The sequence below is a fragment of the Oryx dammah genome, unplaced genomic scaffold (genome assembly GCF_014754425.2).
Source record: "Oryx dammah isolate SB20612 unplaced genomic scaffold, SCBI_Odam_1.1 HiC_scaffold_28, whole genome shotgun sequence".
NCBI classification, from domain to species: Eukaryota; Metazoa; Chordata; class Mammalia; order Artiodactyla; family Bovidae; genus Oryx; species Oryx dammah.
The window spans coordinates 118129362-118149265 of record NW_024070212.1 but is presented as its reverse complement, the minus strand read 5'-3'; the positions used below and the strand labels follow the sequence as shown (position 1 = coordinate 118149265).

Sequence of the window (19904 nt, the reverse complement as noted above, 5' to 3'; positions counted from 1 at the left end):
CCGCCCCGCCCCGGCGCCGCCTGGCCCCGCCCCGCCCCGCGGCCTGCCGGGAGACGTAGGCCCGCGCCTCTCAGGAAGCCGGACTCGGAGTCCCGGCGCGCCCCGCGGCGCGCCTGCGGGCCTCCTCGGCGCTCCAGCCCGTGGCCTGCCGGGACTTGCAGTCCGGTGCCCGCGGGCGCCCCGGCGCGGGGCGCACGAGGGACTCGCTGTCCCAGAAAGCCCCGTGCTGGGCCGCGACGCCGCGTGCCCTCGCCGCCGCCGCCGCGCTTTCTCCGGCCGCCGCCGCCACTGCCGCTGCTTCGCGAGCTGAGGGCCTAGGCGTCCGCGGGCGAGTGGAGGCTGTGGGTGGGAGCCCTCGCGGGCACTGCGGAGCGGGCCGGGGGAGGCCGGGATGGAGCCCCCCGGAGGTGGGCGCGCCGCCGGGCTGGCCCGCGCCTGGGCCGGTTGGGGAGGGGGCCGGGCGGCGCGGCCGTGGGGCGGGGCCGGGGCTGAGGCGGGGCGAGGCGCCCCGGGGGCGGGTAGGGGCGGCCCTGGCCGGGGGCCGGGGTCTGAGGAAGGGTGGGGGCCGGGGAGGTGTGCGCGGCGTCGGGGGGCTCCCCGGGGAGGCCTGAGGCAGGGTCGGGCGCGGAGGGTGCGCGGCGGGAGCCCTTCGGGGGACCCTTCTCCGGCGGGTCCCCAGATGGTTGGAGGAGGGGGCTGCCGCCGGGCCTCGGGGGGCGGGGAGCCCCGCGTACCCGGAACAGGGTCCCGAGCAGGTCTGCTCTCCCTCCAGTTGACTGAAACGGCCTGAAGCGAGTTCCAGAGCCTCCAGGCGGGATCTCGGGGCCTCCCGGGGGCGCGGCGGATGGTCTGAGGGCCGCGCAGACATGGCTCACCTCAGGGGATTTGCCAACCAGGTAAGGGTGGGTGTCTGGGCGGTGCGCGGGTATGCCCGCTGCGGGGGACGGGGCGCCGGCTGCAGAGTTTGAGAAAGGCCGTTTCACCAAGGACTGTCTTTTGAAAAGTGGTCCGGGGGTCTCAGAAGAGCAGCCCCTCTTAGGGCGCGTGTGGGAAGGAGGGGCGGAGGCCCGTGATGCGTAGCCCTGGGCAAAGCGGGAGCAGTCGCCAGGTGCTCAGACTTGGTGGGTGCAGGGCTGACGGGGGTCCGCCCGTTGGCAGCGACCTGTGGGGCAGGAGCCCACCAGCCTGTCAAAGTGTAGCCTCAGTGCAGGGTCAGCTGGAGGTGTGCAGAGACCGACGCTGGTCCAGGGCTGGGCCACAGGAACTGGGTCTGTGCACCTGGAGGGCCGCGGAAGGTCAGGGTCCACGAGCACCTTGGCTGGGGGCACAGGGGCCTCGTGGGCCCTGAGGGGGCCGAGAGGGGCTGGGAGTGTCTGCGTGCAGGGAAGGCAGAGGACACGCCTGTGCGTTTCTCTTGCTGGGTGGAGAGGGCTGCCACTGGGCTGCGAGGGGCCTGCCTGGGAGATGCCCACTGTTTTTTGGCTGGTTGGTTCTCGAAATTACCAACCCCACAGCACTTGGAGGGGTCTGGCTCTGTGCATTAACTGCCTGAGTCCAGGGGACCCTCCACAACGTGCCTTGGGGCTGATGGCTGCAGTTAGGCGAGTTGGGGCAGCCGCCGTCAGGGCTTGTGGGCCACACTTTCCGCCCCTTTTCTGTTACTGCAGGGCAGGTGTGAGTGGAAGCTGCTGGGAAGTAAACGCCCCAGCTGGTGTGGTGGTCGGTCCTTCATCCCAGCTGTTGGGTTTTGCTCTTCTTAGCTGGTCAGCTCGGGTGCAGTTTAGGCTGATGGCTGTGAGGTGGTGGGAGCGCCTCTCGAAGAGAATTGAGAACTGAGCCCTCAGGCTGTCTCCGGTCAGCCCGGTTGGGGAGGACTGGGAGCCTGGGAGGAACAGAAAGTGTGTGTCCTTGCGGGGGAGGGGGAGCTGGAGTCAGGTCGGCTCTAGATGCCTGGGCTCTTTGGAGAGCCCCAGGGCGCCGCGCTGATGCTGCTCCCTCGGACACGTGCGTCTTCCGAGTCCCTGGACTAAGATGCTGGGAGAGAAGTCTGGCTCCAAGTCAAGGGCTGTAGGAACGGCCCCCCGTGTGCGGACGTGGCGCTGTGAGCGGCCCCTCACCTGGGTGCTGGTGGTGCTCGCAGTGGGGCCTGGGTGGCTGCGTCTTGCCCAGGGATGGAGTGGGGCTCAGGGGAGCTGAGGAAGGGACCCCAGAGGAAGGAAGCCCCTTTTGTCCTTTCAGGGGTGGAGACGCTTGGTCTTTGTCGGTGACAGGAAGTCTGACAGGACGTTGTTTTCCTTGAGATGGTTGTCATCGTGGTCCTGTGAGGCAGTCCCTGTGTGCGTGGGGCGGTGGCCGGCTCCCCGCGGGGGAACCCTGGGCATCGGGCCCCTGCCGGGCTGTGACTCCTGCCCAGGCCTGTGCAGCTGTGGAAGCGCCCTGTGCAGGTGACTGCCACCTGTCGTGGGGTGCATGGGGGCCGCTGGCCAGCTCTCACTTGGGGGGTGATGCCAGAGGCGGGCGTGGTGCTAAGTGGATGTGCAGGCGGCTGAGTGGTGACCGCAGACCGGGCCGCCCCAGGGCAGGTTCAGAGCACGGCGGTCTGGGCCGAGCGAGCAGCCCGAGCGGCTCTCCAGACCCGGGTCTCAGAAGGGCCACCGCAACCCGGCCCCGGGCCCTGTCTCCCCTCTCCCCCCGCGGGGCTGTGAGCAGGCTGTCCCAGGGTGTGCCGTGGGGGCCTCTGTCCACTCAGGCGCCCGGCCTGCAGCCGTGGGGACCTGAAGAAGCTGAGAGCCGGGCCAGGCTCCCCGCTCCCCTGCCGGGCCCGGCCTCTGGTTAGGGCCTGCCCTGGGCCCCCTTCGAGGCTGTGGAGAGCTGAGGGGCCAGACCCGACTCTGGCCTGGGCTGGGGGCGGGGGTGTCACTGACAGAGGCCCGCGGGTGGGAAGGGGAGGCCGAGGGAGTGCTGGGGGAACAACGGTGCCCGTTAGTGCTGCCAGGCCGGCCTGCCCCACGTCTGCACTGAGGCCACCTCAGAGGGAGAGGAGCCTGTCTTTGGAGCACAGGCTGGACTGGAGGTGTGCTCTGGGCTGAGACAGCGTGGGCTCGGGTGGGGCCGAGGGGGAGCAGGAGGCGGCTTCCTGGGCTCCCTGGCCTGGGTCTTTCCTGAGGCTGCCGCCTGCGCCCTCTCCCGCTCACCTGGCGTTCTGAGGTTGGGTGAGCTCTTCCCTGCTGCCCGGGGAAGCCAGCTCTTGGCTGTTTCGGGTTGACATGTCTGGAGCCAATGGGCCCTGAACTGTGCCCTGCTTGGGGGGAGCCCTGTGCCCCTGGACTCTGCTCAGAGCCTGTGAGTGGCCGCCCTGGCCCAGCCCCCTCGGCACCAGGGCGCTCGCACGGATGGGTGGGTATGGTGCCGCCTTAGGGGGGTGCCCGGGCGCCCTCGGGGCAGCGGTGCGGTCTGGAGGGAGCTGTGTCTGGTGGACTTGTGGCCCAGCGCGCTTGGGAGACCCTCTCTGCCCCTGTGCGGACCAGATGCCAGGCTCCCTGCTAGCCTGCCAGCGCCACTGGGGGCCTGGGTCTCCAGCGCCTGCAGTGGGGCTGCACGGTGACCTCGGCACCCAGGGGGCCACGCAGGTGGGGGTGAGGGATGCCCTGCTGTCCTCCACGCAGCCCCACGCTGAGCTGTCTCAGGCCTGGACACTGAGGGTCAAGGTCGAAAGCCAGATTGCTCTGTGAACACCCCTGTGCTGCCGTGTCCTGGCGCTGAGCCTGTCTGAGGCTCTGCACCTTGTTGGGCGGCTCTGTGCTCCAGTCTGAGCCCCAGGTGGGGAGGGTGTATTTCTGTCCATTTGAACATCCAGGAGAGTGTGGGTTTCCAGCTCCGTGCTGGGGTCAGGGCATGAGGACTCTCCTTAAGGGGTGTGGCTTCCAGGTGTGCAGGGAGAACTCATTTAATACGTTTTGTTTTTTTCCTTTGATGAATAGGCTTCACTTTTTAGAGCAGTTTTTGGTTTAGAAAGCTGAGTGAGAGAGCTCTCTGCACCCTGCAAGCCTTCCCTGGAGTTACGACTGATGGCCCAGCGTGGTCAGGCTGTTGCCCACGGAGTCAGTGGCCTGCGAGGCCGGCCCCCTGTGCCCACAGCGTTGCCCAGCTGCCCCCAGCTCGCCGTGCTCCACCTCCCTGTCCCTCCTGATCCATGACTTGCCTCTCTGGGTCCTCCCCACGCCTGGGCTGTGGGCACACAGCAGTGAGCTGCACGGGCCATCTGCCTTCCCTGTGACCCTGGTTTCTTGATGAGAGCCTCAGCCTCTTAGTCCTCTCTGGGGACGTTTGCCCCTGTGTGGAGGTAACTTTAGGTTTTCTGAATGAAAAGGGATATAAGAAGTGAGAAAAGAAACAGGGGCTCCCTGGCCATCCGCCCCTGACCAGGCCGCTCGCCCACGTCCCCAGCACTCGCGAGTGGACCCCGAGGAGCTGTTCACCAAGCTCGACCGCATTGGCAAGGGCTCTTTCGGGGAGGTGTACAAGGGTATCGACAACCGCAGCAAGGAGGTGGTGGCCATCAAGATCATCGACCTCGAGGAGGCGGAGGACGAGATCGAGGACATCCAGCAGGAGATCACCGTGCTCAGCCAGTGCGACAGCCCCCACATCACGCGCTACTTCGGCTCTTACCTGAAGGTGCCCCCGGAGGCGGTGCCCCGCCCACCCGGGGGGGGGGCGGGCTGGGACCCCTGGGGCCAGAGTGGGGACGGGGCTGGTGGGCCCTGTCTGCTCAGGAGACCTGGCTGGGTCTGCCCCCCATGGGCCTGGTCTGCGGGGCGGAGGTCCCCACAGGAGGAACCATGGACTGGGAACCCCCAGGGAACAGCCGCGCCCAGGGCCAGGGCCCCGGCCTGGTCCTGAGGGGAGCCTGGGGGTGGCAGGCTGTGAGCAGGGAGCGGCTGGCTCTGGAGTGGCCCGTTTGTGCCCCTCCTGGGGCAGGGTGGGCCCCCTGGAGCCGGAGCCCTTCCCAGGGGCTTTGGACCTGGGCTCGGCCCGTCTGCAGTGTCTGCGCAGGGGTGTGGTGAGGAGAGCCAGACGGGCTGCCACCACTGTTCCCGGTGGGCATCTTGGCGGAGTCAGTACAGCTGGGCGCGTGGTGGGCCGCGGGCTGCCTGCTGCCACCTGCTGACACACTTCTCTGCCCCAGAGCACAAAGCTGTGGATCATCATGGAGTACCTGGGTGGCGGCTCCGCCTTGGACCTGGTGAGCTGGGGTTGTCTGGGGGTTGTCCTTGAACCCTGGGTTCCTGTGGCCTCCCCTGCTTCCCTGTCGTGGTGGCTGACTGTTCCTCAGGACCCAGCTGGTGCTGAGGGGTCCGGGTCCTCTGCTGGCCTGTGGGGAGGAGGTTAGGCCCCCGCAGGAGGCTCAGGAGTGTGGCCAGGTCCCCGTTGTCAGCTGTTACCTCCCACGTAGCCGCCTGAAGCCTTAATTTCAAAAGTGGGTGAAGAGGCTTCACTGGTGGTCCAGTGGCTAAGACGCCACGCTTCTAATGGTCTGGGTTCAATTCCTGGTCGGGGGACTAGGTGTTGCAACTAAGAGTTCACGTGGTGTAACTGAGACCTGTGCAGTCAAAACTCGGTGGGTAAAGAGGTAGGAGGCGCCCACGTCCAGGGGGTCCCCGCCCCCGGCGCTCAGGCAGGCGTGCTCAGGGTCAGTGCTAGCTCTGCGGTGGTGGGGAGGGGTTGGGTAGGCTTTGTGGGGAGGCCTGAGGCCCTGCTGGCCCCTCATCTGTAGCTGAAGCCGGGCCCCCTGGAGGAGACCTACATTGCCACTATCCTGCGGGAGATCCTGAAGGGCCTGGATTACCTGCACTCGGAGCGCAAGATCCACCGGGACATCAAAGGTGCCTTGGGGCACGCGGTGGCGTGGGCACGGGGCCAGCGGTGCCAGCGGGGCCCAGTGCTCGCTCCGGCCCTGGAGACCTGGCAGTCCTGCTGTTCCCAGTAACAGATGGGGCCGGCTCAGCGCTGTGTCCCTGCAGATGGCATAGCCGGCTCTACACGTAGGGGGGGGGGGGCCCGACTTAACCTGTGAATGGGAGGGGTGAGAGCAGCCATGCGGGTGGACGTGTGGCCAGGCCAGCCTGCAGGGGCGTGACTGGCAGAGCAAGGGAAGCCAGGCCCCCCGCCGCCTGTTGAGCGATCTGGCCGGGAGGGCGGTTCCTGTGCTCAGGGTCTTCAGTGGTGACTGTCGCGGGCACTGGGGCCGGCTGAGGGCGCGCGTGCACGGGCCCCACGGGCGCCCGGCGGCAGTGTCCCGTGGCCTTGGGGCTGAGGGCAGACCTCCCTGGGAGACTGGCCGGAGGCTGGGGGGCGCTTCCTCGGGCGGCACGAAGGGTGACGCCCACGGTCCTGTGTCGCAGCTGCCAACGTGCTGCTCTCAGAGCAGGGTGATGTGAAGCTGGCAGACTTCGGGGTGGCGGGGCAGCTCACGGACACGCAGATCAAGAGGAACACGTTCGTGGGCACCCCCTTCTGGATGGCGCCCGAGGTCATCAAGCAGTCGGCCTATGACTTCAAGGTGGGAGGCGGGGGGTGGGCGGGCGCAGGGGCAGCAGGGTGCGGGGGTGGGCGCGGCAGGGCTCGGGCAGCCTGCGCTGCAGCGGCCCCGTGGCTCTCTGTCCAGGCCGACATCTGGTCGCTGGGGATCACAGCCATCGAGCTGGCCAAGGGCGAGCCTCCCAACTCCGACCTGCACCCCATGCGCGTCCTCTTCCTGATCCCCAAGAACAGCCCGCCCACGCTCGAGGGCCACCACAGCAAGCCCTTCAAGGAGTTTGTGGAGGCCTGCCTCAACAAGGATCCCCGATTTGTAAGCACCTCCTGCCCCCAGCTCGTGAGTGGTGAGGAGGCCTGCATGGCTGAGTGTAGTTGGGGCCCCTGGAACTGGGCTCCAGAGGACGGCGGTGGGGGTGGGGATAGGTGCCTGCATGGAGCGGCATGCTGTTTGTCTGTAGTGGGAGCTCAGAGGTGACAGGGCCAGAGGCCCCTCCGCTGTGCCAGGGCGGGCTCCTCTGTGCCCCCGGCCCAGGCCACGAGGGTCTGGAGGGAGGCCCTTCCCCTGGGGAGGACGGTGTGCAGCCACCCAGCCCCCTAGGCGCCCCTGCCACCTGGGGTCCCCTGACCAGGCTCCCAGCGGCGGCAGTGATGCTGAGGCCTCAGGCTCAGCCCAGGCCTCCTTGCTCTGAGCGCCAGGGGCTCCCCAGGCAGCGCTCGGCTGCCTGGCGCCTGGTGACCCCTGTGCGTCCCCGGCAGCGGCCCACCGCCAAGGAGCTCCTGAAGCACAAGTTCATCACGCGCTATACCAAGAAGACCTCTTTCCTCACGGAGCTCATCGACCGGTACAAGCGTTGGAGGTCGGAGGGCCACGGCGAGGAGTCCAGCTCCGAGGACTCCGACATGTAGGGCCTGCTCTTCCCATGGGGCTGAGGCGGGCTCTCCAGGGCAGGGGTCGGCCTTTGGGGCCGTGAACCAGTGCACCTCAGGGCCTTCCTGACCCCCAGACCCCGTGTGACTTCCCACTGTCCCCTTCAGAGATGGAGACCCCGAGGATGGAGAGCAGGGGCCCATCTGGACGTTCCCCCCCACCATCCGGCCGAGCCCGCACGGCAAGCTGCACAAGGGGACGGCCCTGCATGGCCCCCAGAAGGTCGGCCTGGCCCCGGGCGCGCTGTAGGGAGCGGGCTGCGGGGGCACCTCCTGGGCACGCCCGCTCCCCCAGGGTGGCTCTTCAGGAGACCAGACTTGGGGGGTGGCTCGCAGTTGCCCACGCCCTGCCACCTCTGCCCTGCTCACCTCCGCACGCTCTGTGTTTGTAGTCGGCGGAGCCCGTCAAGAGGCAGCCGAGGTCACAGTGCCTGTCCACGCTGGTCCGGCCCGTCTTCGGAGAGGTGAGGGCCAAGCTGGCACGGCACAGGGTGTCTGGGTCCCTTGGGGCTCATGAGGTTGGCCCCTTGGACCCGGCGTTTTGAGTGGAAGGACCAGAGATGGCTGGGATAAGCCAGCCTCAGGTGACCCTCAAGATCCCGAGCCTGCCAGGATCTTCTGGGGCCCCAGGGGGGCTTTGAACATGAGCTGCTATCCTGGGACCTTTTATCTTGAACCAGAGACACGGGGTGATATTTAGTCTAGAGAGAGCCTGGGAGATTTCTGTCTTGGGTGTCAGGCCCTGGACAGGGAGCCCTTAAGGGCCACTCCCCATGGGTCACGTGACCCAGCGTCTGTGTCACTTGTCAAGGGCAGTCAGTAGCATCCCCAGGAGTGAGTCAGCAGCAGTGGGCTGTGGCCGGGTTCACACCCAGGGTGACGCTGGCCCTGGAGCCCGGGAGCAGGGGTGGATGTTGAGAGGAGGCAGCGGAGCCGCGCCCGCGGTGCCCGGGAGGGGAAGGGGGTGGGTGGGGAGGGGAGCTGGTGGAGGTGGGCTGTCCATGGGCACGGGGGCTCCTGGGGCCACGCAGCAGCGCTCCTGGGGCTGGCACTTTTGGGGTGTGAGGTGGGTGGGAGGTGTGGCCACACCCTGGCTGGCTGGGCCCCCTTTGGGTTCCGGTTCTGTGGGCTGGCCTGAGGTCAGGCTGCCGGGGGGGTGTCCAGAGAGGTGTGTGCCCTTTGCCCCTTTGTTCTGTGCGCTGGGCGAGCAGGCTGACCTGTCTCCAGCCCCCGGCCAGGCTACCTCCTCGTGGGGCCTCCACAGCCATGGGGTGCAAGTGGGCCCCTAGTCCCAGTGGCCGGGCTGGCGGGGCCACTCACACACATCTGGGCTGTGGGCTTCTGCGACTGGGGTCGGGAGAAGGCTCGTGGTTGGAGGAGTGGGGCCCAGGGGCCAGGGCAGGCCGGGAGGCCCTCCTCGGCGCTCGGGGACAGTGGGGCAGAGCTGCCTCCTACTGCGAGGCGCAGGTTGGGTAGGTCGGGGAGGCGCCCCCTGGCCCCCAGTCAGGCGCCTGGGGGTGTCCGTGCAGCTTAAAGAGAAGCACAGACACAGCGGCGGGGGCGTGGGGGCGCTGGAAGAGCTGGAGAACGCCTTTAGCCTGGCCGAGGAGTCCTGCCCCGGCATCTCGGACAAGCTGATGGCCCACCTGGTGGAGCGGGTGCAGAGGTGAGGGCCTGGGGACAGCGGGCTGCTGGGGGTCCTCCTCGCCGGGCGGGGCTTGGCTCTGTGGGTCCTGTGCCCCCTGGCCTGGACCACGCCCAGGGTGGAGCAGTGACCTGGCCTCTGGTCTGCAGGTTTTCCCACAGCAGAAACCACCTGACCTCGACCCGCTGAAGCCCTGTCTGCGCCCGGGAGGAGAGTCTCCACCCGGAGCCGTGCGGTCGGGACTGTGCCGACCAGGGCCCTGTGCCGACCTGGCCTCGCCCCACGGGCCACGCCCCGCCCCGCAGACGGCCGTCCCCTCCCGTGTCCCCTCCCGGCTAGGCCAAGGCCGCAGAGGCGGCAGAGGTGGCGGGCTTGGTCTCCTTGAGGCCCCGAGGCCGGGCTGGCCCCCGGGGCTCCACTCGCTGCCAGGCGGAGGGGCAGGGACACTTGGGGCAGACCTGCCGCCTCCCGCCTGGCCCGCCCACCCTTGGAAGCCGTAGATTCGCCCTGTGCTGTTGGAGCAGGTACTGTGTCTTCTCATAAGTACTCGTGTTGGCCAGATTGTTGTTTTTTTAAGAAAATCGAACTTCCTTGCTTCCCTAGGTATTCTGAGGTTAAGGTGTTAGTTTCCACAGCATCTTGAGAGGCTCCTGCCACTTTCAATAAAGACCTGAACTGAGATGTGCTGGTGGCGGGCGGGGTGCTCAGGCTCCCGAGGCCTCCTCACCCAAGGTGGGCATGAGCGGCCGCTGGCCGGAGAGCGGGCGGGGCGAGGCAGCACGTGGGACCAAGCACGAAGAAGCCTTTTATTCTCAGCCACTCGGCGCGTGAGCACCATACACTCCTTGGGATAAGTTAGTGGGGCTTGCTGTCCACTTTTCAGAAGTGTGGGCTGGGGGGCACCAGAGAGGCTTCTGTGCCTAGACCCCTCACATCACCCAGCCTGACGGGAGGCCCGGCCCGGGAGGAAGGCAGGTGGTTGAGGGCGGGGCAGCGCCAGCCTTGCCTGCACAGAGCAGGCCTACTTCCCCTGCGCGCCCTCCTGGCGCCTCGCAGAGCCCAGGGCAGCACTCCCTGCCCAGTGGCGCCAGAGGCTCGCCTGCCACCACTCTCCTGGGGGGACGAGCAGTCGTGGGGTGCATGCCGGCCTTGCTTGCTCCGCTCTCTGCGTCTGGGCAGGGTGGGCCTCAGGCCTCCTCCTCTGGGGTCCCGGCCCTCCCAGCTGAGGCGCTGGCTCTCTCTATCACCTCCATCCACCTGAGAGGAGGCATAGAGGTCAGAGCCGCCCCACCAACTGCTCGCCTGGGAGGCAGAGCGTGCTCTGGTCCTCAGATCTGCGGGCCTGTGCCCCAACACCTTCCCAAGAATGACCCCAAGTCAAGAGGGAAGGGCCCCTTAAACCCCGGCAGCAGCGCTCGGCAGCCCCTCCAGACCCAGGGAGTGCGCAGCCGGTCCTCAGTGGGCATGGCCGGCGCCTCCGCAGTTACCTCCTGAGCGTGTACTTGCTCTCGGCCCGGAAGAAGTAGACGTGGGACTTGAACTGGAGCTTGAAGACGTGCTCCTTGTGGATGCCGTCAGTGTCCCTGGGCAGGCTCACGCTGTAGCCCAGCAACGGGAGGCTGGCCAGGGGGTGGTTGTCCTGGAAGGTGGCAAGGCGTGCTCACTCGACAGGCACCCGGCCCCGCCCACCCAGAGGCGGGTTCTGTGAGGCCGCAGCGCCCACAGGTGGAGCCCCCGCCTACCTGATGAGTTTTGTAGAAGAACAAACAGAAATTGGTGAAGACCACCCAAAGCTTCTGCCAGCCACTGCTGTTCTTGAACTTTCTCAGCAGGTATCCAGAAAGCTGGTTCTGAAAAGAAATGTCTGTGGACGTGTGTCCCGGGACCACCGGCCTGGGAAGGCCGCCCCCAGGCTTCCCTGTGCTCTGCGGGGCGGAGACTTGGCGCCTCACTCCGCTTTAATGGCCCCAGTGCCTCCCCTGGCCCCGCCACTGTCTTAACGGTCCAGGGGGCAGGGAGAGGCTGGACGAGCCCGGTGCTCCTCGTCCCCATTGTCCCAGGACAGACACGGGGATGGGCCGAGGCTCCCGGATGAGGGCTGGGGCTCCACGGGACGCCCACAGCGGCGTCTACCCGCAGGCTGGGGGCATGGCGCTTGCGTGCCCTGCTGCGGCGCCTCTTGTGCTGCCCGCTGGCGCCCCATCCCTCTGGGCATCGCGAGTGAGGCCCCCAGGCCTGAGCCCATGGACGGCACAGGCAGCTCCTCAGGCTGGGCCCACACCTCTGACCCCGGGGCTGGCACAGACGGCAGAGGGGCACCCAGGTCACCTCCTGTCCGCTGGGTCCCCGCGAGCTGGCCCACTGCTTGCTCACTCCCTGGCCTGGCCCCCACCTGCTCTGGGGGCGCCCAGGAGCCTGATTACGCCAGGCTGCACGCTGCTTCAGGGAGGGAGCAGAGCAGGGGCACCCGTGCTTGGCCGCACCTCGCCGGCCGCGCTGTGGTCAGCCCTGGACACGCTGGTCTGCCGGCACCAGCACACGTGTGCGCTGCTGCTGGCGTGGGGCTGGCCTCCTGCCGCCACAGAGCCCCGGGCCCCGCCGGCCGCGTCCTCGGACTCCGGCTCCAGGGAGGCCTCGTCGGAGAACCCTGGGGAGAGGTCAGCCCTGGCTGAGGATGCGGGAACCCCGGCCACGCGCTACCCTGCCAGAGCGCCCATGCCCGCCACCCCCTAAACATGCCCCATGGGAGGAGGGCGTGCAGGCGTAGCAGGTGGGCTGCCCAGGGGAACCCCAGCCCCGCCCCCAGAAGGCCTCCTCGGTGTCCCAGGGGCTCGGCTAGCACTCACTGCGGGGCAGGGGGCACAGCACGCGGGCCGGGGGCGCCGGGGTGCTGCCAGTCTTGATCGCATCGATGGCCGCGTTCAGGTCGTGCAGCCACTTGGCCTTCTCCAGCTGGGTGCTGCGGGCAGGCCTGAGGCTCAGCCGCTGGGCAGGGCCCCCTCCCACAGTGGGGCGGGGAGTTGGGGCGCCTGCCCTGCCCAGGCACCCCGTGCTGCAGGTCCTGAGGGCTGGCAGGGCTGCTGGCGGTGCAGCCTGACCCACCGTGCTGGCTGGGGCTGGCCCACATCGTGGTATGTCCCTGAATCACGGGATTTTAAGGCTCTGGTGCTGTGGTGCAGAAATGGGTGCCTGAAGCCTGGGTCACAATTAAGCCGCCAAGGTCTCCTGGTGGGAGGTGAGTGCCCTGTGCTCTGACGCCAGCCAGGACCCCACAGGGTGTGGCAGGACCCAGGCCCTCCTCTGGGAGGTGTGGGGCTGGGCACAGCTCAGTGCTGATCCCCATGGAGGGCCCGCACAGGCCATCAGGAGCCTGGGTCTCCTTCCTGGGGATGTGACCTGGGGCAGGGAAATGTCCACTGGTCCTGCACTGGGGCCCAGGTGGCCAATTGCTGCCCAGCTCTGGGGCAGGGGGCGGCCTGCAGTGCCGGGCCGTCCTGGGGATGGTCTCAGCAGCCACACGCTCCCACTGAGGGTGAAGCTCCTCCCCTGAAGCAGTGCTCACCGGGCCGTGTGTCCCGGTGACCACGTCATGCATGGCACAGGGACCCACAGGCAGACGGGGAAGGACGGCCCTCACCTGGCCGCCACCACGATGGTCTTCCGAGCCGCGTAGATGGTGAAACAGTGCGGCACAGACCACTCACTCTCCCGATCCTCCACCTGTGGGCGGAGAGGGGGGTCTGGACCAGGAGCGGGGCTGGCAGGACCCGAGATTGCAGCTGGACGCAGGTGCGCACCAGGGCCCCGCTGACTCTACCAGGGGCTACAGGGGGCACTGGGATGCCCCCGGTGGGGCCCTGCCACCCAGGTGGACGACCTGAGGGCCACAGGCACCCGACTACTCACCGGTGGGTCCAGCACTATCAGCTGAAAATCAAGCACAGGAAGAGACGGTGAGCTTTTTGTTGAAAAGAGAGTCGGACAGTTCATGATATAAAGTGGTACCAAAACCTAACAAAGGCTCAGAGAAAAACCACACAGACTAAGCGTGATGATAAGGGATTAAATAACTCCAGAAAAAAGTATTCCCTAATTGGACCTAAAGGCAGAGACAAGACATCGTTCTATAGCAAGCCAGGTGGTTCCAGAGACGCAGGATGGTTTGACGTTCTGAAGCTGACTGACAGGATCTGCTGGGTCACAAAGAGCAGAGTGGCCGTCCCCATGCACTGGAGCCTCTGCCAAAGCCCTGCGCGCCTGATGAGACCTCTGGAGACCAGCAGAGGACGCCGTGCCGACAGGGAGTGACCGTCCGCCGCCTAGGGCCGCCAGCCTTCCCTCCACAGTCAGGAGTGAGTGTTGGGTGTCTGTCCCCAGCACTAGCTGGTTATAGGTGACTGCCCCCCTACACACACAGGACGCCAACCAGGGTGCCCCACGCGGGACTTGCAGGTCAGAATCTAACATAAACCCTGTCCTGCAGGGAGCAGTTTATCAGGATGGCATCTCCTCGCAGTTAAACAGGTTAATACAATTCAACAGAAATCTCAGTCATTCTCCTTGAAGGAATTCATCCAAATGACTCCAAAGTTTACTTAGAAGTAAACTTACTTGGATACTTGAGACTAGCAAAGGACTTTTTAAAAGGACAGATACGAGAAAGAACTCACTGATGCAGTGACTAACCACTACTGAGAAGCGTGCAGACTGATGCTGGGGCAGACAGAAATGGAACAGAGCCTCCAGAAAGAATCCAGGTATAGACATAAGAGCGTTTCATACGATCAAGGCAGCCTTGGGGTCAGTGAGAAACATGAAGGGCTCAACAAATGATGAGAAAGCTGACTACAAAAAAGAAAAGTTACATCTCTCTAAAAACATCTAAAACAAATTTTAGGCAGATTAGTTAGAAGAATAAAACAGTTTAACAGGAAAGAAGCTGGCAACACAATCTTGGTGTGCGAAGGACTTTCTGAGCCCGCAGCAAGGACAGAAACCCCAGAAGAAAAGATGGACAGACTGCCTGACTGCAAACAGCGACCTTCACACCTTCAACAAGTAGCGCCTCTGTGCCACGTGCAGTTCTAGGAGCAAGACAAACACGGTCTCTCTGGATGGAGTTTAAATTCTCTGAAGTAAAGCAAACTGAAGGCAGAGTGGAAGGAATGACTGGCCTGGTGAGCACCCGAGGCCTGGAAGGGTTTGGAAGCGCTCCACGCTGCGGGAGGCGGGGCGGTGCCCAGGGCTGGGGCAGGGGCAGGTGCAGATGCACCTGGTGGGAAGGTTACCCGGCCAGCTGCTTCTGCAGCCGTGGAGCGTTAGCAGTCAAGAGTGCCCCGGCCCATGACTTATCTCAAGGGCGTAACTAAGGATGTGTCGAAAGACAGAAACGGTGGTGCTGTTTCTCATCCTGAAAATCTAGACACAGCAAAGTGTCCAGTGCAGGGAGCTGGTTAAATGAGCTGGGGCCTGGCTCCTTGGTCCAGTGCTCAGGACTCCAGAGCCAGTGGTGAAAGCAGAGGCTGCTGAGATGAGCTGCCGAGCAGAGCCAGCAGCGGTCACAGCCAGCCTGCGGCACGTGCTTCCGGGTGACGGCCAGAGGCCCGCAGAGCTCCCTGCCCGGCACCACAGCAAGTGGTGACTTGCACTTGGCAGTTTCACCTTTTTCCCGTGATGCCGTCACTTATACTTCAGAACAGAGGGGGTCTGCTTCCAGGGCTGGCGGGTGAGGTCATTGAAACTGACCCCTTCGTGCCGAGAGCTGGAAAAGCTGAACACATGGCAGAGACACCTGCGGAGGTTCTAGCACTGTCTGGAAGGAGATGTGTGCCCGGCAGGCAGAGGGCAGCAAGAAGGGCCAGACGCCACGGGGGAGAGCGTGGCGGGGGGCAGAGCAGGCACCTGGGGAGCTGGACCGACACGGGAGCCCACCCGCCTCCCACAGCGGATGGGGCCTGGCGGGGCTGCAGCGAGACGGGCTTGCTGCCCGACAGCACATCCTCACGGCAGAAGCCTGAACTCGGCCGCCCGTGTTTGGTGGTATCAGGATGGGTCCCAGGCTGGAGGGAGGTTCACATGGTAGGGAGTCAGTGTCTGCGGGGGTGTCTCACCACAAAAACCAGTGATCGCGGAGAGGACAGACCGCAGCACGTCAGAGTGAGGCACCCTGCTCGTCAGACAGCGTCCATGCCGCCGTGTTGCCCTGTGACGGCGGGTGTGCGGCGTGGACGCAGCACGCGGTGCGGTCCAGGCCTGGACAGCACCGGCCTGGAGCATGTGCCTCGTCACCTGGCCGCGCACAGGACTCGGGGGCGGCCACCGGGAGCGGCTGCGAGCCGGGTGCTGGCCTCGGCCCCCTCACCCATCCAGGTGCACACCTGAGCACTGTGTGTGCAACAGCAGAGCATGGCGCCACAAGGAACCAAACTGCCGTTGGAGAGGGAGTTGTGAATAAAATCAAGGAAGTGAAGCATGCGGCATCAGAGGGGTGAGGGGCTGAGCTTCCTCTCCCAGACGAGGTGCCAGCCCCATCCCTCCAGCAGCGCTGTGGCCCCAGCACCCAGCCCGGGCTTCCTGTGGGCTCTCCTGCCAAAGGACAGGGCTCCCTGGGATTGGCAGGTGGAGTGCTGGAGGACCCGGGCCTGCCTGGTCCTGCAGGTGCTGGTGGGCGTGATCGGGGGGGGGTGCGGCCTCCCGAGCACGGCAGCCACAGTGGGGTGAGGGGATCGAGAGCGGCTGAGCCCGGTGCCCGAACTCACCAGCATGCCGCGCAGCGGGAGGAGGCCCCGGGTCCGGAAGTGGCTGCTCCCCGCGGCGTCTCTGCTCGCGTACAGCAGCATGTCTGAGAACTGAGGGGCCAGAGCTTTAGGTGAGCAAGTTCTAAAAGCAAGCGGCCCTGGTCAGACCAGCTTCGCTCCGAGGCCTCGCGGGTGGTTACTCAGTTCGCTGGAGATTTTTGCTAAAAAGGGACTTTTTTGTTCTGCTCCCTTGTCATTTTGACCAGAGGTAACCAGTACCACGTGAACAGCAGGCCTCCTGGGCCAGCAGAGTGGGGTGCTGGTCCTGAGAGGCTCTCCTGCAGGAGGGGGCGAATCCACCAAGATGGCAAGAGGGAGGCGGCGGCAGGGATGCCTGGAGGCCTCAGGCCCCGCGGACTGGCGTGAGCAGGGCGTCCCTGCCGCGTGGCTCTGGGTTTCTCTGCCTTCCTGCTTTTGCTTGGCCTGCACACAGGTGCCCCATGCCCAGAACCAGGAGAGGGGGCTGGCCCGGGGCGTCCCCGCGTCCCTCACGGCCCCCGACGGCTCGGCCCCGCCCAGACGGTGCCCACCGACCTACCAGGAAGAACATCCTCTGTTGCAGGCCCTTCCTGGTGAGCTTGAGGAGGCAGCCCTCGCGGACGAGCTCCTGGAAGACAGGAGGTCCTGAGTGGTGGCCCAGGGCACCTAGCAGATGGCTCCTCACCCTCCGCGCTCCCCGAGCCCCTCGCGGCCCCGCCGGCCCTACCATGGCGCCCTCCTGCCCGGGGGCCCGCCTGCTGCTACAGCCTCCTCCCTCCTGTCTGCTCCCCGGGGTCCCCCGCGTCCTGCCTGCTGCTAGTTAACCCAGTGCCCCATGCCTGAGCCGCTGCAGGCTGGCTGTGCTGAGGGCTGGCACTGCTGTGCTTCTGGAAGGTTCTGCCACGGAGGTGACCCGAGTTCAGCTTTGGGGAAAGCCGGGCGGGGCAGCTAGAGAATGGCAGGGAAGAGCACGGGACGCCTGGTTCCCACCAAAGATCATGGGACTCATGAGCGGGCGCCCTGGGGCCTGATCAGAGGGTTCCTCCGTGAAGGCAGCGTGGCTGGGGCGAGGTCTTCCAGTGGTCCTGCAGTCCACTCCCCCAGGACTCGGGCCCCTCACCGCCAGGCCAGGCCCCACACCTGCCTTGGGGGCACAGGCATCAGACATCTCTGACGGCCTGCACCGTGGCGGGAGGGTTGGCCTGGGGACCCTGGACAGTTGCTGTGGACTGTTTCTGAAGGGGCAGTGTGGGCTGTGACCCGAGAACACCCCGAGGACTCTGGCCTCAGCAGCCCTCAGATGCCCTGAGCAAGAACACAGGAAGGAGCCCTTGACCTAGAAACCCAGGGGCCAGCCCCACGGAGGAGGAGGGGCCCCAGCAGGCTCGCCCTCCTGCCCACAGAGCAGCCCTGCCGCCCCTGAGAGCCCAGCACTGCAGCGCCTGTCCCCCGGTGCTGGCAGGCAGGCCTGCCGCAGTCCTACACCCTGGCGCTTCGCGTACCCTGGGGCCTCATCGGCCACATCCAGCCCACAGCCCTGCTCCTCAGATAAGTGACGCGCTGTCTGCCGGGGAGGCCAGGCCCCCCGGTGTGAGGAGAGCAGGTCTCTCACAGCAGCAGTGATGGCAGCAAGGCCTGGTCCCCGGGGAGCCTGCCCTTGCCCCTGCCCTGTGGGCTGCCCCTGTTCTTGTGTCTGTGTCCGTCAAGTGGCAGCTTCCTGGGAGCATGTGAAGAAACCACAGGAACAAGAGCCCCCAGCCTTGTGAGCAGCCCCAGGGAGCCGGGTGGTCGGGGGGCGGGGGACAGCGTCCTGGCTGCAGTCAGCCCGGCGCCAGGAGGGCAGGCCCTTCCCCTTCAGTCTCGGTCCTTAGGCTTACGGTCCTACGTTCTCAGGGCCTTCTAACGAGGCTAACAGAAAACAGGCCTTGCACACCCATGCTCTCACGCGTGTGTGATGGTCTCACACTTGTGTGCAGGCAGAAAGCATCCCCATGCAACCCTTAGAACACTGCTGTGAAAGTGAAAATCGTGTCCGACTCTGCGACCCCATGGACCCCAGGGAGGATTCTCCAGGCCAGAAGAATACTGAAGTGGTAACGGTTCTGTTCTCCAGGGGGTAGTCCCAACCCAGGAGTCAAACCCAGGTCCCCCACGTTGCAGGCGGATTCTTTACCAGCTGAGGCACGAGGGAAGCCCAAGAATACTGGAGTGGGCAGCCTATCCCTTCTCCAGCAGATCTTCCTGACCCAGGAATCGAACTGGGGTCGCCTGCATTGCAGGTGAGTTTTTTCCAAAGCAAAAGCTATTAATGACAAAAAGTAAGCAGCCCAGTAGACACAGAGACCCATAGAATTAAACTGAAAATTCAAAAATAAATTCACTCCACGGCCCATTGATTTTTGACTAAGGTGCGAAGACAGTTCAACAAAAGTGCTGGGACAGCTGTATTCCTACCTGGAAAGGGGTGAAGTTGGACCCCTATCTCACACCATATACAAAAGTGAACTCAAAATGGATCATGTCTACATGTAAGAGCTAAGACATAGGCAACTTTTAGGAGAAAATGGGTAAATCTTCATACCTTGGATTAGGCAATAGTTTGTTAGCTATGACACCTAAAGCACAAGTAACCAAAGAAAAAACAGAGAAATGAGATATCAGCTAAATTAAAACCTTCTATGTTGTACATGATGCCATCAAGAAAGTGAAAAGCTAACCCACAAAATGGGAGAACATACTTGGCAAGTCATACTCTGGTAAAGATCTGTTATTCAGAGATGAGAGGGAGCCTCGCAGCAGTAAAGAGACAAACAGCCCAATGAAAAGGTGGGCAAAGGGCCTGAACAGGCACTTCTCCAAAGAAGGCACAGAAATGGCCAATAAACACACAGAAAGATGCTTGATGCTAGCCATCAGGGGAATGCAGATCGATCCACGGTGAGAATCCACTGCATACCGTCAGAACAGTATGGCTAACTCAGAAAGACGAGGTATGGAGAAATCAGAACCTTCACATGCTCTTGGTGGGTGTGTAAAATGCTGCAGCCGCTGGGGACAACTTGGGCAATTTCTCAGAATGTTAGACACAGAGTGACTGCGTGACCTGGCAGTTACACTCCCAGGCACATACATGTGTGCCCAGGAGAACTGAGAACACACATGCACACAGGCCTTATGCACGGTGTTCACAGAACCACAATGGCCAAACAGTGGAAACAACCAAGGTGTCCATTAGCAGATGACAGAGAAACAAAATGCGCCGCCTCCAGGGAAGGAGCACCACTCCTCAGCCACGGGAAGGAATGAAGCCACCACCCCCAACACGAATGAGCCTGAAGAAACTGCTGAGAGTGAGACAAAAGGCCACAGACTGTGCGCCCCCTGTGTGCGAAACCTCCCGAGTGGGGAAGTCCAGAGACAGGAAGCCGGACAGTAGCTGCTGGACCAGGGAGCAGGGGCGGGGTGACTGCGAACAGCGATGGGGTTTCTTTCGGGGAATGGAAATGTCCTGGAATTAGTGGCACTGTGGCACAACCTCATGCATACACAAACAACTATGGAATCATTCACTCTGAATTATGTCTCAGTCAAAAACAGGGAAGTAACCAGCTCAAAAAATGTTCTCAGACGAAGCCACTCACCCTGCCAGGAGCAACGAGGCTCTCTATGCCGACCAAGTCGCGCTGCAGCTCCGTCAGCTTCTGCAGGCTCTCCAGCTGGACCAGGCTGTGCTGGAGCTCGGAGGCCACTTCTGTGATGGCCTGGAGGGCACCTGCGTGGAGAGGCCCCTCAGTACGGGCAGGGGCAGGGGGGCTGGGGGGGTCAGGGGGGCTGGGGTGGCGGGGACAAAATCCTCCCCCGACCAGCTTGTGACATTTCAAAGGTGGCTTTAATTCGAGGAACACTGTGCTCAAACTCCTCACAGGACTGCCAGGGAGAGCAAGTGTGGGTCCTGAAACCTGGACTCGTGCAGCCCAAACTGCTCCCGGCCAACACTCAGGCTTGCTGAAGAGACA

General features: G+C 64.5%; 2 protein-coding genes across 4 annotated transcripts in view; one reads left to right on the top strand and one right to left on the bottom strand.

The window, feature by feature from the left end:
* The first annotated feature begins 233 nt into the window (after positions 1-233).
* Positions 234-9793, top strand: STK25 (serine/threonine kinase 25). 3 transcript variants are annotated; one of them, XM_040232031.1, is made up of 12 exons: positions 234-407; positions 773-896; positions 4447-4677; positions 5189-5245; positions 5777-5885; positions 6405-6562; positions 6668-6853; positions 7297-7442; positions 7576-7690; positions 7860-7931; positions 8997-9133; positions 9262-9793. In XM_040232031.1, the coding sequence occupies exons 2-12, from the start codon at positions 867-869 to the stop codon at positions 9299-9301; spliced, it is 1281 nt and encodes a 426-aa protein (XP_040087965.1). In that variant the 5' UTR covers positions 234-407; positions 773-866; the 3' UTR covers positions 9302-9793. The 3 variants fall into 3 exon arrangements, with proteins under 3 accessions (XP_040087965.1, XP_040087966.1, XP_040087967.1); XM_040232032.1 differs by having other exon boundaries at positions 239-345; XM_040232033.1 differs by having other exon boundaries at positions 256-341.
* A 101-nt stretch (positions 9794-9894) lies between these two features.
* FARP2 (FERM, ARH/RhoGEF and pleckstrin domain protein 2) overlaps positions 9895-19904 on the bottom strand; it is a 97800-nt gene continuing 87790 nt past the window's right edge. Inside the window, exons 19-27 of the mRNA XM_040232029.1 lie at positions 19530-19660; positions 16448-16516; positions 15871-15960; positions 12750-12832; positions 11959-12071; positions 11596-11759; positions 10855-10962; positions 10600-10751; positions 9895-10369 (exon numbers count right to left, since the gene is read on the bottom strand). Coding sequence (XP_040087963.1) covers positions 10300-10369; positions 10600-10751; positions 10855-10962; positions 11596-11759; positions 11959-12071; positions 12750-12832; positions 15871-15960; positions 16448-16516; positions 19530-19660 — 980 coding nt within the window. The 3' untranslated portion in view covers positions 9895-10299. The remainder of the gene's footprint in view (positions 10370-10599; positions 10752-10854; positions 10963-11595; positions 11760-11958; positions 12072-12749; positions 12833-15870; positions 15961-16447; positions 16517-19529; positions 19661-19904) is intronic.

Coding starts and splice junctions, on each gene's coding strand:
- STK25 (XM_040232031.1), top strand. CDS start 867: ATGGCTCACCTCAGGGGATTTGCCAACCAG. Junction 5,886..6,404: donor GATCCACCGGGACATCAAAG/GTGCCTTGGGGC, acceptor CCTGTGTCGCAG/CTGCCAACGTGCTGCTCTCA. Junction 7,932..8,996: donor TCCGGCCCGTCTTCGGAGAG/GTGAGGGCCAAG, acceptor GTGTCCGTGCAG/CTTAAAGAGAAGCACAGACA.